Source organism: Centrocercus urophasianus, unplaced genomic scaffold (genome assembly GCF_019232065.1).
Source record: "Centrocercus urophasianus isolate 14NV4802_14NV808 unplaced genomic scaffold, USGS_Curo_1.0 seq_16, whole genome shotgun sequence".
Taxonomy (NCBI): domain Eukaryota; kingdom Metazoa; phylum Chordata; class Aves; order Galliformes; family Phasianidae; genus Centrocercus; species Centrocercus urophasianus.
Genome location: NW_024884711.1, coordinates 20,555,887 through 20,571,980, shown reverse-complemented (window position 1 = coordinate 20,571,980; position 16,094 = coordinate 20,555,887). Strand labels below are relative to the sequence as shown.

Here is a 16,094-nt window from a genome sequence, read left to right as displayed (position 1 = left end):
TGTAAGTTAATGGAATTCATTATGATATCTTTAAAATTTAATTTAGATCTTCACTATTTTCCTTCAAAGGCTATGGATTTTTAAATGCAGATTTTCAGTGTCTTAAGAACAACTGGTAACAAAGAAAGTTGAAACTTCATTGCAGAAAAAAAAAAAAATACAGACACATGGAGTTTTACCTCAGCTGACCAAGAAAAAACTAGAAGATATTAACTAATTTTTCGGTTTATTATACTACTGTCACTAAATTCACCTCAATTTTTTTTGAGGTAATGTTGACGTCACTGTTACAAATTTTTAAAGTATAGGTGTACAACTTCGGAAGTAAATTAAAACTTTAGTTGATCATGTTGTACCTCTGGAATCAGATTCTGCCATTTTCTTAAATATCTAATAGTTTTTTATTCAAACAATCCAAATTTCATACTTCAATTATGGCAAGAGACACAATCATTACTACCATCACTGTGATCCCACAGATGGGAAAATTCAGGCAAAGATATGGTAAGTTTTGGTCAGAAAACAGTAGAACTCCTGGCTGCTGCACAAATATGTTAATCATGAGATTGTATTCAGGGGTACACAATTGTATCTACTCATTTCTTAAATGGACATTTACTTACACCAGGTTATGAGTAAATGTTTAAATTAAACTTTTCAATAAGTACTTTAAATATAATTACTTTTATTGCTTTCATGGGGCTTTTTTTTTTTTTTTTAATCTTCTCATTATTTACAGTGAAGATGATCCACAAGTAAATCTTTCATTTAAACATGCCTTAAAGTTAAGAAGGTATCATCCTTACTTTGCAGCCCAGATCTTAGTACATCTAATTGAACAAACACCTAATTTCCTCAGTTGAACATTTCAGACTCTAAAGTGATGGGCAAAAGTCACTTGATCTAAATACAGAGTGACTTAAAAAAACTGCAATTTCATTAATATAACTTCAATGTCTGAATGACGACTTACCAGAAACATCCAGTTACATAGTCTGTGCCATCTTTTATGGCTTAAGACTGAAAAGGTGCATTAATTAAAAATAGGCTTGCTTCATACGTGAAGTTGGTTAGAATGCCCTTACTATCCTAAAAGAAACCGGAATAAAAGAAAAACAAAAGAATCCCATTTTTAATTCAAGTATTATTGCTAGCTTGAAGCATGCAAGAGAGCTTGCAGTTTTTAGCTACTTGACTTTAAATACTACTAAAAGTTCTGGAGCCAAGTAGAAGTTGGAAGAGCACAAGGAAAGAAAAACAACCTAGCTCCAGTATTTTTGCCAGTCCTGCTGTTTGGAGACTCCCTTTACCATTTGTATTTAATTTTCCTATCTTAGTAGAAACCATCTTTCCAGCAGCTCCTGAAAGATGTGCATCTCCCCTGAGATCACCTCCACAGGAAATTATGAGGAATTAAGGGCCCAGCCTTGCAAATATTTTGTCATGTGAGTAACATTAGTCAATGGGATACTTGTGTGCAAGTGCTGGCTTGATCATATCTAAGGTTGGCAATTGCAGGTGTACTCCTTAAATAACTCAGTCCAAACTGAAAGCCTGTGTTATAAAATGCATATATCCGTCAACTTCCCTGAAGATATTTCAACTTGTACTATTTTGAGATATTTTATCATGCTGTTTTCAATAATTGTCTTGCCTCAACTATACATCCTCAAGTAGCTGTATGCTAGGAACACCAAACCATGACCCTTATGGAAAAACTGATATTCATATATCAGCTGGTTGCTTTATACCAGATTACTACAAATATGTTTTTAAATATTTCTATTCTGAAAATACTTTTCACATATGGTTAACTACTAATAAACATACTGAAAAATCCTATTAGTTTTACATGGCTTCTGTGACACAGTGATACTTTGAAAAAAAATATATGTTATGAATGAACATTTTATTTAAATAGAGGTAAATTAAATATTTTAAAAATCAAATAAATTCACTTTCCAATGAATCTTTCAAATCTTCAAATGAAATCAAACCCCTTCTATCATATGTAAAATGACTATGATTCAGTAGGAGTCATAGCTGATTAATTCCAAGGAACGTAGGTTATTCCAAAGCATTGTTTCCATAATTCAAGTGGTGTCATATTTGCTCTTTCAGAGATATTTATCTTTAGATGAAGTAATCCGGCTCATAGTTTGAATTCCCCAGAATGCAATGCAGAGGGAAAACAAGACCTACAACACAAAATTTAAAATAGGCATTATCATTTTATACGTACATAATACTTTAAAAATTATATTTATCTGTAAACATGAGTGTATAAAAGCACAAAACTCCTAAGGAGGAAAATTACAGGACTATTCTAGGCATACTGATAAATTCACCTTAAGAAAACATGCTTTCTTTTTCTCTTACTCTTCTTGTTTCCATTTGTTCTTTCTGAACAGCATCAAAACATGGTAACTGGCAGCCTGTATGACCTTCTCTATTTCATAGTAAAAGTTGGAGTTAGAGTGCTCAGAATTACATACAATAAGACAGGACAATAACACCTTCTGTGCCAGAAGGTAAGTGCAAAAATGTTGAATTTTATTTACTTGCAAATAATGTCTGAAGATGCCTGGCATGGCAAGTTGCACGGTAGTATATAAACACCTAAAGTAGTCTTAAAAACAGTCTATGGTAAATGAGATATCCCGGTTGCAGTACTTTAGATAGACACTTATTCCCCAACAGCTGTGTTGAGATATAAACTTGATTTGAAATAATTTAGGAAAAATAGTGTTTTCCTTTGTTCCGTGCATTTTTCATTAGCCAGTGAAGTTTAATAAGAAATCTGCATTTTATAATTATTATTATTATTAGTTTGCTTGCTAAAAACCCCTTGAGGATAAGTGGGAATGTTTGCAGGGCTGAATCTAATTCAGGTAATAGCTTTGTCTACAGAAGTAGAGGATGATACACTTTGCATGTGTATGTGAAATGTTGTGTTTTAAAAGCTCTGATATAAATGTCACATTTGGAATAAAGTTTTCAAGAATATGACAGTCATGGTTTATTGAACATAAACTGAATTAACATCCAATTTTCCTAGAAGGTATTTCGTCCAGGTGATTTCTTTTGTTTGTTTGAAGGGACAGAAAATTCAAATTTAAGAGGTTTTTTTTTTTTTTTTTTACTCAAGTTTAATAATTTTCTCAGATTTATCTGTAATATAAAAGTACTGACTAGAACAGCTCCAATTTTAAAATATACATCATTTAACTTTCAACATTTAAAAATGTATGGCTCCAAAACTTACTACTGCCCTCATCTGCACATTCATCAAAGTACATGAGATCTGAATGTGCAATATAAATAAAAATGACCATAATACCTAAGAGATACTAATTCTGCATTGGATGGAATGAAGTCTGATCCCCCTCACAACCTATCTGGGACAGGTACAACCTCAAATTATCTGTACACTGCATAGTTATTAGCATGAAAATAACACAGCTCCAATCCGATAAAATTCTCTTTCAAGGAAAATTCTCTTCAACTATTCTCACTGCAGATTTTAATTCTAACTGACCAAGGATAGGCTGTGTGTTTAGAAATTCTGATGACACTTAGTGCTATAGGTCTCATTTTTAAGAAAGACTCATAAAATTCTCACCAAAATACTTGTTTATTGGAGTTTCAGAAAAATTTTACTTTTTTTTTCCCCCCCATGTTACCACAAGTACTTTGTAAAATCTGAGTACATCACCTCATGACTCAGTTTTACAGCTATGGAGTGGAGCACTGCTGCAGGCACACGCTCTTCTTGTTTCATGAGATTTGCTTTATTTCTACACTGCAATGTTGATGTAGGAGAAAAGCAATTTTAAACAACTATCTGCATTTCTGATTTGCCTGTTATGCAATTGAGATCCATGTGAATTGTGGTACACATAAAATGATAATATCTTCTGACTGTGGAAAAAGTCTTTGTCATGCTAGCTTGAGAAACAGATCTTATCCACTTGTCAAAATCAGTACTTCTGACACGCTACTAAACTCATTTCATTCCTCACCTCAAAAGATCACTTCTATTCCTGGAAGACACATTAAATATAGAAGTATTTCATTTTCAGAAGCATTCTTAAGCACATTTAATGACTGAAATGCAGGGCATTTGTAGGGGATTAATGACTGCTGGGAGATGATGATCACCTGAAGAAGTACAGCTATGGGCCATTAAGCCCCAGGAAATGTTCTCAGCTAAAGATGGTTATTGCTATTATAGGCTGAAAATGAAAAAAACATGTTGGGTGAATTTTTCTTTTAAAAATAGAGCAACGCAGCTTCTTCTTTCTTAATTAAATTATTCATTATGATTTTCATAAAGCATGCAGTCAGAGCCTGTGGGGGTATTCTTCAAATTGCAGTTATTGCATCCAGAATGAATAACCACATCAGGCACACTGTGGATCTGCAGAACAAGTTCAGCTTCATCATTCTATAACAGTATTGATTCACTGCCTATCAATGTCAGGACTGCCAGTACTCGACGGAAAATAACCCATTCATGAAATAATAATGCTTCAAGGTGGATAAAAAAAAAAAAAAAATCAGGGAAAAAAAAATTAAGGGGCCACATCCTCCCTTGCATGGCACAAGTTCTGGCTGGCTCTATAGCTACAATGCTGACCTATAATGAGCAGAGCCAGCTGCATGGGGCAACCAAGCAGAAACTTGCTATAGGAGCTGGAGTTCAGTTTCTTCTGATTACTGCTACATACTCTGGAGGTAAAAGGTTTGTTCCACTTGAATAAATGGTTCAGTCAGGAGATGTCAGTAATGGAAAACCAAGCTGATACGTGCCAGAATTCAAAGCAGACAGTAGTGTGGGCAGCAGGAAGCAGTAGAAGAGCATTTCACCAGGAGACTTAAACTATAATTGACAGGTTTTTTTTTTAACATATTGGAAAAAACATGAAACTTATATATAGATACTCTGAATTTTCTGTTCAAGTTTCTAGGATCCTAAGTGAAATTTTAGTTTGTTTGCTTGTTTTTTCCTTTTACAGTTATCCAAATTTTTAGATAAATTTAGATTTTTCACATAAATTGGCATTCTTTCTCAAATGGTCCAAACTGACTACTATTTGTCTCTTGGTAAAAATATTTATATCAGTTGCCTAATTTAGTCAATTTTGAAACAAAAATATAACTTAAAGAGAATGCTTTCTTGTTTTTACTCTGATAAAAGTTCCTCCACAAATACTATTATATATCAAAAAGCTGAACATGAGACAGCAGTGTATGCTTGCAACCCAGAAGGCCAACTGCATCCTGGTTGCATCAAGAGGGGTGGTCAGTAAGGTGAAGGAGGTGACTGTCCCCTTCTACTCTGCCCTTCTGAGCTTCCATCTGGAATACTGCGTCCAAGCCAGAGAGCCCCATTACAGTAGGGAATGTGAAGCTGTGGAACAGGTCCAGTGGAGGGCCACAAAGATGATCAGGGGACTGGAGCACTTCTATGAAGAAAAGCTAAAGGAGTTATGATTGTTTAGGCTGGAGAAGACTCCAGGGAGACATAAGTATGGCCTTCCAATAGTTGAAGGGAGCTTACAAGCAGCAAGGGAAGTGACTTTTTAGATGGTCTGACAGTAATAGAACAAGGGGGAATCGCTTCACAATAAAAGAGGTAATATCAAGATTTTAGGTAGAAATTTTTTACTCAGAGGGTGATGAGGTGCTGGCATAGGCTGCCCAAAGAGTTTGTGGATGCCCCATCTCTGAAGGGATCCAAGTCCAGGCATGGGATCCTAGGCATCCTGATCTAGTGGCTTGCAACCCTGCTTACGGTAGGGGATTGGGATGAGTTGATCTTTAAGGTCCCCTCCAACCTAAGCCATTCTGTGATTCTACAATTCTACGATAACAATTATGACAGAATGCAACAGTTGAAAGCAGAATTTCTCACAAGCACACATCCAGGAATGTTAAAATGCAAACTTTTTGCCACCTCAGTACAAGCACTTGTTATATTTATCTGTTCAAGTAACTACAAATTAATTATGGGCTCTTCTCTAGACTGCTGGAAGAAGACAGACTTCCAAATATTTACATTATCTACTTCCCTACAGTCTTTCAGTTTCCATATAGCTTGTGATCCCACTGTGAGTAAGTCTACAGAAATGTAAACAACACTATTCATAAGAAAAAGATACCTTAGCTAATGGACTGAATGCAGGATTGAGTCTGCTGTTCACAACAAATCCCCACTGGAGTGATTTACGTTCATTAAGCTGTAAAACATTTTGAAATAATTAGCTAAATTCAGGCACCCAATTCCGTGTTAGCTTTACTAATGATCACTAATGTTATTTTCTGCCATTTTCTCTTTTTGTAATGACTTTTGTAGGTCTGAGTTGCCTAGACACAGCACTGTGTTTCTTTCTCGCAGACTTAATCCGAACAGAATTAGAAGACTTCAGACACTGGTCTAGAATTGTAGACAAGTGTTCAAAGACACCCCTAGTTTAAGGAAAAAAAAAAGGTTTGAACCACAAGTCCTCAGATCCCTGCTGACCTAAATCATTCAATGATTCTTTGACATTTCTCAGGTTCTGCTCAGAGATGTTCACTCCAAATTTCACTGCGGGGGTAGTTTGTATCTGTTCAACAAATCCACCATATTTAGGGTACACAAGTAGCTCTAGGGTGGGTTCATGAAAACCAGCACATTCAGAAAATTCATGAGGTTGACTGTTCACATAAAAAATAGGCCTAGTACTTTTAGTGATGTGCCCTCTCAATCTGAGGCTGTAAACTGTTTAACTGATATTGCAAATTAAACATTGCAAAGGTTTTTCTATATTCTTTCTCTCCAAAAGCACTAGAAATAATTTTACATTATGAGTATTAAGAATAGTTTTTAGATTGAGAAGTCTGTTTCTGTATATAATCATTCTTTTCTAGTTAATATGGAGAGAACAAACTGACATAATAGTCAATATCAAATACAATATAACAATAGAATATAGTAACAAAATGGTTAAATAAACAATCCCAGATTTCTCAAGTTAGTTTTTATACACACTATCACTGTTTTCCCACTTCCCCATACAAGATTACTTGTAAACAAGAATGTGCAGAACTACACAGAGGAGATGGAAAATGTATGTCTCAAAAGAGTAAAAGGTTTACTGTTTTAAGATGTCAGGATCTGGGTAAAAGCTGAATGCATCTTCATTCTCAGTGCAACGTTTTTAAATAAGCAGTCTAAGGCTAGTAGAGAAATACCATGATTTTAGCAGTAGGCATAGAAAGCACTTGTAGAGTGAACAGGTTAAGTAGACTGCCGCACTAGTAAACAATTTGCAATAACAATACTTGGAAACCAAAGAGGGGGAATCAGATTATTATTTTTTGAGGAAGGTGAGAGAACTGTGGATAGAAAGGAACTACAATAAAAGCAGCTTCACAGCATTTGTCCAAGATTTCTGCAGAAGTAGCAGAATGTCTGAAAACTCTCCATGAGGATTCATCATACACATTTAGGCTACTGGCGCAGCTCATATCTCACAGGTTCAGTATGTCCCAGACATAGAACAAAGTATGTATTAATAGACTGCTGGCACACACACAATTAATCCAAGTACCTTTATCCCCCACAAAACTGTATTAATACTTCACTCATTGAAAGGATTCTTGCTGGTATGATATACTCCATTAGTTTTGTATTTCCTAATTAGCAGACGATGAGAAAATAATTAAGAAGAAATATGTACATCTTCTTCAGATTCTGTTAAACATTTTAAACTTTATTCTTTTATTAAAATATGGCGTGACTCTCTAAAGTCAGTTAAAGCATGAAAACATAGTCTGTAAGTGTCCCCACTTCCTAAAAGTCCTATGTTACACATCCAGGAAAGGCAAAGATAGATATGGAGACAGGATACATATCCTTCAGTTGCTTTCACAGCTGGAAACATCCCCACTATGAAATGAAATGCACTGCAGAGATGCTTGAGTTAGCAAGGACAGAAGCTGCTAAGAGTCTCAGCACAACACCAGGTTGGCTGACTTTCCTGGCACTGCTATCACCTTGCATCCCTCAGCTAAACACACAGCGATTTTCGCACAAGCACATCTAAAGCGGCCTATGTGCAGCCAGCAAATAACTTGAATCCTACTAGACTGTCAAATCACTTGTATATGTGTCCGACTGAATTGTTACTTATTATATTTCTTTCTTCCAGGGTCAAAGAACGAATATACAACCTAAACACTAGAACTCTGAATGTTTTTCCTCATTCTTAAAGGACAAAAACAAAACAAAGCAAAACAAAAATCTGAAACCAGGAAGTTTTGCTGTCAACCATAAATAGGAACTTCCACATGTGTTACCTTGCATTGAGCTATGCAAGTGTAGTGTATCAACATTACACTTATTAACATACACAAACTCTCCTCATGATCTTCAGTACAAAAGTTGTCAAAATGTTTTACTGAAATACCTGAGAACACTCGCCACAGTAAATTACTTAATTAAAAGCATAAATACCTAAATTATTCTAAAACATTTAGCCTTTTTGAATAGCATTCTAAAGTGAAACTCTGTTAAACTGAAATCTTCCCGTATGTTCAATGCTCCAAAATAACTTCCGCACCTTTTTGCTGGCTTTTAAAACAAATTCTGAGAAAAACTGTTTAATAATTATAAACTGTCAGTCATCTTTTGAGCTTAAAAGTCTCACATTAAAAAAACAAAACAAAACATATTACCTACTTTATTACATATTCTTAGCTCACAGCGCTATTCTCCAGGTTTCCAACTTGGCCATTAACCAGTAATTTGTACCACTACATTGCCATTACCTTTTTAAATGACTAATCCTGGGAAACAAAGTAAGAGCCACAATTTACTTTTTTTGTATTTGTCAGCCTTAAATTAGCTCTCATCTCTATCTACCTATTAGTCCCCGTGTTTATGTCTAAGTACACATCAGAAAACCTAGCGACTTTATAATATTACTAAAACCAAACTTTCAAATTCACATGAAAGACATATCACCTTGTATAATCAATGAATATTAAGATGTTATAATTATGAAATTAACAAGAGAGTTAGGAAAAGCAGGTTATAATAACAAAAAGAAAATAGATGGAACACATACCCACATCCTGAGCTCATTTATGAAACTCCAGCAGAGCAAACCTCCAAAAAAGGTCATTTCCCACTGGTAGTCAGCTCTTAAATGGTTCTAGGAGCAGTGGAGCCAGGCTCCACCCCTTTCAGCAGCACAGGTGAATTGCCTTCACCTGTGCTCCTGTGGCTGACTCATTGCTCGCCTCAGGTGATCAATCAGAGGTTCAGGTTGTGATTCAGCAGTTCTCATGCACACCTAAAAACATGTATCTGATAGACGCATTTTGCAGCTCTTTGCATTTGCTTTCTGATTTTACTTGTAGTGGTTAAAGCTCTTCTTTTGAAAGTATTTCTTAAAATTAAAAATTGTGTAAAGATATATGAATTCATAGGCTTTTAAAAATATGAAAATTTTCATTCCTGCCCACTCTAGAAACTCCTCCAGTCATTACAGTTTTGACATAAATTCCAAACACTGTGCCATCACTTAGGGAAACTCACTCCACACTCTGAACCTCTCTTTGCTGCTCGCTCCATACCTTACTCCTGGTGAAAAAGAGAGATGAGCATCATTGGATTTGTTCAGTGTCTGGTGTTCTAATACTAACTAGCTCTACCACATGAGACTGGTTGATGGGTGCAATGCTCGAAGGAAAATCAGTGAAATTATGCTTTTTACATTTTTGACAATAAAGTACTGAAAAACATAGATCAACAGCGTTAGAACTTAATTCCAAACTTTACATATATTTTTTTTTAATGAAAAGGCCTGCATTTTTTCAGTTTTCATTTTCTCTCAAATTTGAGAAACAATAGGCAAAAAAAAAAAAAAAAATCTTAGCATACTTTAAAAGGGCAATTAAAAATAAAGCTTTCAGAAAGTTAAGATGACAAATCTTAGAAATATCTCAGTCTGTAAGCATACTGGTTTAATCTTTTGCAGGTTACAAGGCCAAATGAGATTGAAAGAGTTATTAATAGCTGTTCAGTGCAGAAACAAAATATTTGAGATAGTTCTGTTCCAGTTTGGCCAAAGCTGTTGAGTTTATTTTTTAAAACATTTAAAAAGGAAGTGTACCTATTGAGATGAAATATCTCAATTACTTTTATGCCTGTCAGCAGCTGTAACACAATTACATACATCTGACTGCACAACTTATAGCTCAAACACAAGTTGGAGAGTAAAAGAGATATCTGCAAAGGTTTAATTTTATAAAATATAAGCTAAAATATATGTAAAGAGAGTATTTTACTCCCTTGTTGAAATATGAAGCTTGTTTTCCTTTAATCAATACTTTACTGCAGTAATCTGACATTTAATCAAATTTAAATTGTTCTCCTTTAGCTTAAAGAACCGATTGCTTTATAATGCAATTCTCTAGACTGGACATGTATATTGCTGTACATGGTAAGAGTAAAATTATTGTTTTTATAAAGTCATAGGTACTGTGACTTTATATTTAATCCTTCTGTGGTGCAGTAATTTTTTACTTAAAAGATGGCAAATTCATTTAAAATATGGACAGGGTGGACCTGCCCTTGAAGCTATCATGCTCACTTAAAAGAACATTAAAGCAAAAAAATTATTGCACTTTGAACACATGAAGAAAATTTATAATTATAACATTTTGAAATTTGGATTGCTCATTACCTCACTGTGCAACATTCACCTGATAAGCACCCATAGGAATAACTGAATTCCTGTAAGCCCTCTATTTTTATATCACTTTAATACAACACCATCTTAGGAAAAAGTTGTGTCCAATCTCTCCATCATTAACAAACATAAAATATGTTTCTACATAGATGAGTTTTGTTTCAGAGTGTGGCTATTGTGTGTATGTGCATTGGCGATGGTGAACAAAACCAAGAGCGTAATGTCAGCTGGGAGCTCTCTGGCAAAGGTGGCTGCAGAGTGGAATATCTCTGATGGCTGGTGTGCTAAATATGCTGTTATGAGAAAGCTGACTGGGTACAAGCTCTGAAATCAGAATATGTTCACATTGTGGAGGGAAAAAAAAATTCCCAGCTTTTAACTGTAAACCCACAGACATTAGATCACTGACAAGAAAACTTTGCTGCAGATGTTAAAAAGAAGTGATGGGAAAAAGCTTGCTACTGTGACTAATGGCAAATGTGAAAGAAGGGAACAGGAATTTGCAGAGAGGGATAAAACAACTGAGTCAGAAACAGAAAGGATTTCCAGTACAGTGGGAAAAAGAAAAACAAACAAAAGAAAACAACAAAAAACTACCAGAAAAGTATTCAAGGAAGCCTGGAAGACAGAGATCAAGGCTAAAAGTCATTTGACACAAAGATTGCTTCAAAAGCCAATATGTCTGTAGGAGAAATTAATCTTTTCATCAAAAGGATGGAGCACATAGAAGGCTGTTCTCAGTAAAGGAAATACATTAACACGCAATGATACAGAAAAATCTTGCCATAGAAGATACACGTCCAAGTCAAAGATAGACAGAACACACCCAACATGTTGGCCAACCCTCTTTTTGAGGCCAGAAGCAGTAAAATGTGACTGCTTTTAAAGTTCCAAGGAAAAGAAAAACACTGAGGTCACTCCAGCCCTGTGTTCATTACTGTACATGGAAAAAAAAAAAACAGATCTCCTTCTGATTACTGATGTGTCACTTTCTTGCCATACTATCAGCAAAATTTCTCTGTGTTCTGGCTTATCATTTCTATTTCTCTCTGGGAAACTCACATTCCCAAATCTCACTATCTTTTGATAATGTAAAAGTTGCTATATTCAATATTAACCACAGCTGTATTCAAATAGGCTAAGCCATTGATCTTCCTACTTACTCATCAAGACTTTCTAGTAGGAAAACTAAAGAAATACAATCTAAATGAAACTTCAGCATGGAAGGTACACAACTAACCTGAAGGAAAAGCCTTCAGTGGGAAAGAAATAATGAATCAATTATTATATTATAAAATGAGATTGAAATTAGAATTTAAGAGAAAAAATATAGGTGTGCACATGCCTATTTCTAACGTTAAAAAAGAAAAACAGCCAAATCAAAACAAAACAAAACACAAAACCTGCAAAAAAGCCAGGAGTACATCAGAAAAAAAAGACCTGGAGTGTTGAAGTAGTTCACAAACAAAAAATGCCTCAACCTTACAGTGTTGATACAAAAAGACGTCAATACCAGTCTGGTAGATATTAACAGAAATGTTTCATGTAAAACACAGTAACCATGCCTGCCTGCTCCATATTGGTGAAGCATTTAAAGAAAATATAGATTAACTGGATATAGTTCGGAAGCAGAAAATAAAACTTATAAAAGTTTTAGAAGAGTAGACTTGTAGGAAGCTTGAAGAAATTCTTCTGTGTATCCTTGAAGAAAATAAAACTCAGAAGCAATGAAATTAATGTTCTGGTATGTGAAAGAATAATGCAACAGGAAAAGAAGGTACTGCTGAAGGTAATGAAATAGGGTTATATATATATCTTTTTTTTAATCTAAGATTTTCACAGAAAATAACAAAAAGACCTGCTGCCTGGAATGCTGGTACTGCATTAGAGACAGCTATGTAAGGAAGCTGTGAAAGGTATATAAATGGTTATACAGGCATGTGTCTATGGCATAACTGTAATTGATCCTCCTTCAGTGCAGACTCCCTGCTAGTGCAGCATTTCTGTTTATTCACAACGAATACAAAGGCATTCTTCATCTCAAACTAACATTTGCTAATACCATCTGCTTTGCCAACAGCAGTCAAGAAAGATGAGACTGCTTAGCTCATAGAGCAACCACTACTCAGCAAACACTTTTTGCAGAAACCATGCTTCATCATCTTAATTCTCAGATGTGGTTGTCACTTTAGTAAGGGGATGAAAAGTAAAATCTGCTGCTACTCTTTTTTTCTTTTTTCTTTTTCTTTTTTTTTTTCTTTTTTTTTTTTTTTTCTCTCCAGTTTCTAGCATTGGACAGATTTGAACCTGCTTCCCATCAAGAAGATGGGAAAAGATCAACTTCCACTGGTTCTTTAGCTGAAAACACTGATGGCAGAAGCATGAGCTTGCTTGCTCATATTTTATGCACAGTACAGTCTCTGCACAAAAAAATATGGTACTGTATGGTCGAAATCATCTGTCTAAGACTCTGAAAGAATACTCAAAGAGTTACAGTAAAAGTCTGGGATGCTGGGTTATTCGTTTTGCATTCTTTGCCATAGATTAGAATTTTAATGTTTATAGCTCATTAGGTGAAAAACAGAGAAAGCATTTGTTTCCCCCAAAAGTTAGTACTTTCTAACCTCCATCTCACTAAAATCTAAGACAATTTCATTCACTGCAGTAATGCAGATAGAATAAAAACATATCAGATTTGGCATTTTTTCTGTGACAAACATCATATCAATAATTCTGAATACATGGTATTTTTTCTCAACAGTTATGTGCTTGGATAAATACAATGGACATCTTTAAAAATCAGATAATGGAGTGTATTTTGTATATGGCTCCAGCTATTGAGCAACCTTAGCTCCGTAGCTCATGGTGCTGACCAATTGAAGAGCTAAAAATCGTGTGAGAAACTGTTTCCATCTCATGATTACTTTGGCTTAAAAAAGTTTCAATTCACTATATGGTGAAAATTATACAATGTTGAAAAAATATCAATCCAGACTTCAGTTTTATAAAAATATATCATCTTCCTAATCTAAGGTTTTGTTGTTTCTCCCCTCCCCCCATGTTGGATTCTAGATTAAAAGGGATATTGTGCCCTAAATACGATTCTGTCTTGGAAAGACTACTGGGTATTGTTTAATTTGTATGTCAAAGGGAGGGCTGAAGTCTCAACAATTGTTAACCTCTCCCATGGTGTGCTAATAAAAGGTCAGAGGCCCACATGTGGCTTGCAGCCTAGGGAATTTCTCTCAATGTTCTGCCAGGGATGGGACTGTCTGAATGTTTTCTCTCATAAGTTTTAAGCCATAAACTGCATCCTACTTGGCTCAGTGTGCCAAAACTGGACCCAGGGGTATCCAGAGTCTTGGCTGATGGGAAAAAATGAACGCTTCCTATGGAAGCCACAGCTGTTTTCCTGAGAGAGAGCACAGATGCTTAAATATTTCTCTGCTTTCCGTTTCTGACTACCTGTTCTGGCAGCCATTCCAAGAAGGGGGGAGTATAGAGGCAGGCATCCAGCTGCCTTCAATAATCCTTGGCAGCACAGGTACTGATTATCTGAAAGTTAAACATATTCAACAAGCATTTTTTTTGTGAATTTCAAACTATAGAAATGGTGAGAGCATGTACTAATGCTCCCATCCTCCTCTCTTGGGCAGAAATTTATTGATCAGGATACACACCTTAGTTGTGAAAGTAGAGAGTATGTCAGGGAAAAGAAAAAGATACTGTATTTTACTGAAAATAAAATACATAGAAGTGTGCATTATGCATACATGTACACACGGAGAAATCCAAACATGTAGATAGTATATATATTCTATGCATTTTTCAGGAAGAAGATTAGTTTCTTCAGTCAGACTATGGCTGAATGTCACAATATGGTTTTGATTTTGAATTGTGGGGTAGTATTTATCCTGAGTGTAACTTCTAGAAGCCAACGAAAGTACACAGGCTAAGTTATGTTTTGTACTGATTTGGACCAGAATTGTATATAACATCAGCTATCTCCTAAATTCCATTGAAACCACATTACATTAAAACACAGCTTATGATACTGCATAGTAACTGTTAAACAATTATCTTTAGCTAACTTCTTATACATATTGGGGACCAATGATCATTCCATATATATAGTAGGTAAAATGTATATCCTTTTCTTCCAAACAGGTTGTATTGATGCTTGATAGCACTTAGATTGACTCCCTTCAAACTTTTTCTCCAGTAGCATCTTCTGAAGTATTATGGGAAAAAATGCAAAAAAATAGCCCAATTCAAGCACAGCTAATTAATATACATCAAAATGGGATAGTATATAGCTATAGCTGATATGTAAAGAACAGAACATCATATAAGACTTAAGATTTAATGATTATTTAATGATTATATGATAACATAAGATTTAATGATTAGTCATTGCTCAGTGGATCAACATTTTCAGTTAAGATTACACTTCACCAGTTTATTTGCTTTTGCGGACAGCTGCACCTGCTTGCTACCTGCAGTGCTCTGTCAGTGCCTTTGGCTTCTGTCACAATCTCTGTGAAATGAAGAAACATCTGTCAACAGGGGAAGCAAGCAGATAATATCAATGCTTTCCATCAAGAGCTGTAAAGTGCTCTGGGAAAGAGCAGCCCTATAAAAGTAGTGATTCTCCTCATCAGACAATCAAAAAGGCATTTCCTATAAGATGTCTGAATGATGTTTACTTCAAGACTCAGGGCAGACTATTTGAACTGCAATGGGCCAGTCTTCCTCAGGATTTTCCCTCTCCTTTCCATTACACTCAACAAGACTCTTCATTTACATTCAGCCCAACAAAGTATTTTATTTTTTTTTTTGCTTCTATCTTGATCACCATCCCCACACAGCACTCAGATCTACTTCGTCAATCAAACTATCTTGTGAATGTTCTTGTGCTGATGGCTAAGAAGCTATCCAAGTCAGTGCATTTCCCAGACAGAGCAATAGCTTTGGCATGACAAATCCTGCAAAAAAGTATTATTTAAGATATTTTCTGAGTGCTTACTTCAGACCAGGGGAGCATTAAAACTAATGAAGTGAAATCCAGACTGGTAGATATGCTACTTCTAAGCTACAAGGAAAAGAATTTAGGTTTACTCCAAGTGGTGATCTCACAGCTCAACTGTGCAAATTGCTCCTCCCCTCCTAGAGGTAGAAACCACTGGCAAGATGGATCATGTATAAAATCTTTGAGGAATGGAATAAGAGGAAGAAAGTGGTTTCACCTGACCAAGCCACCAAAAGTCAACGAGTTCAAACAGGTAAGTAAGTCACAAATTATGAAAAAGAGCTACTGTATTTGAGCAACGTGTTGTCTCAAACTGTTCA

General features: G+C 35.3%; 1 protein-coding gene across 1 annotated transcript in view; it reads right to left on the bottom strand.

Annotated features, from left to right (window-relative positions):
* Positions 1-209: 209 nt before the first annotated feature.
* AGMO (alkylglycerol monooxygenase) overlaps positions 210-16,094 on the bottom strand; it is a 178,440-nt gene continuing 162,555 nt past the window's right edge. The window contains exons 13-14 of the mRNA XM_042816867.1: positions 6,165-6,242; positions 210-2,198 (exon numbers count right to left, since the gene is read on the bottom strand). Coding sequence (XP_042672801.1) covers positions 2,118-2,198; positions 6,165-6,242 — 159 coding nt within the window. The 3' untranslated portion in view covers positions 210-2,117. The remainder of the gene's footprint in view (positions 2,199-6,164; positions 6,243-16,094) is intronic.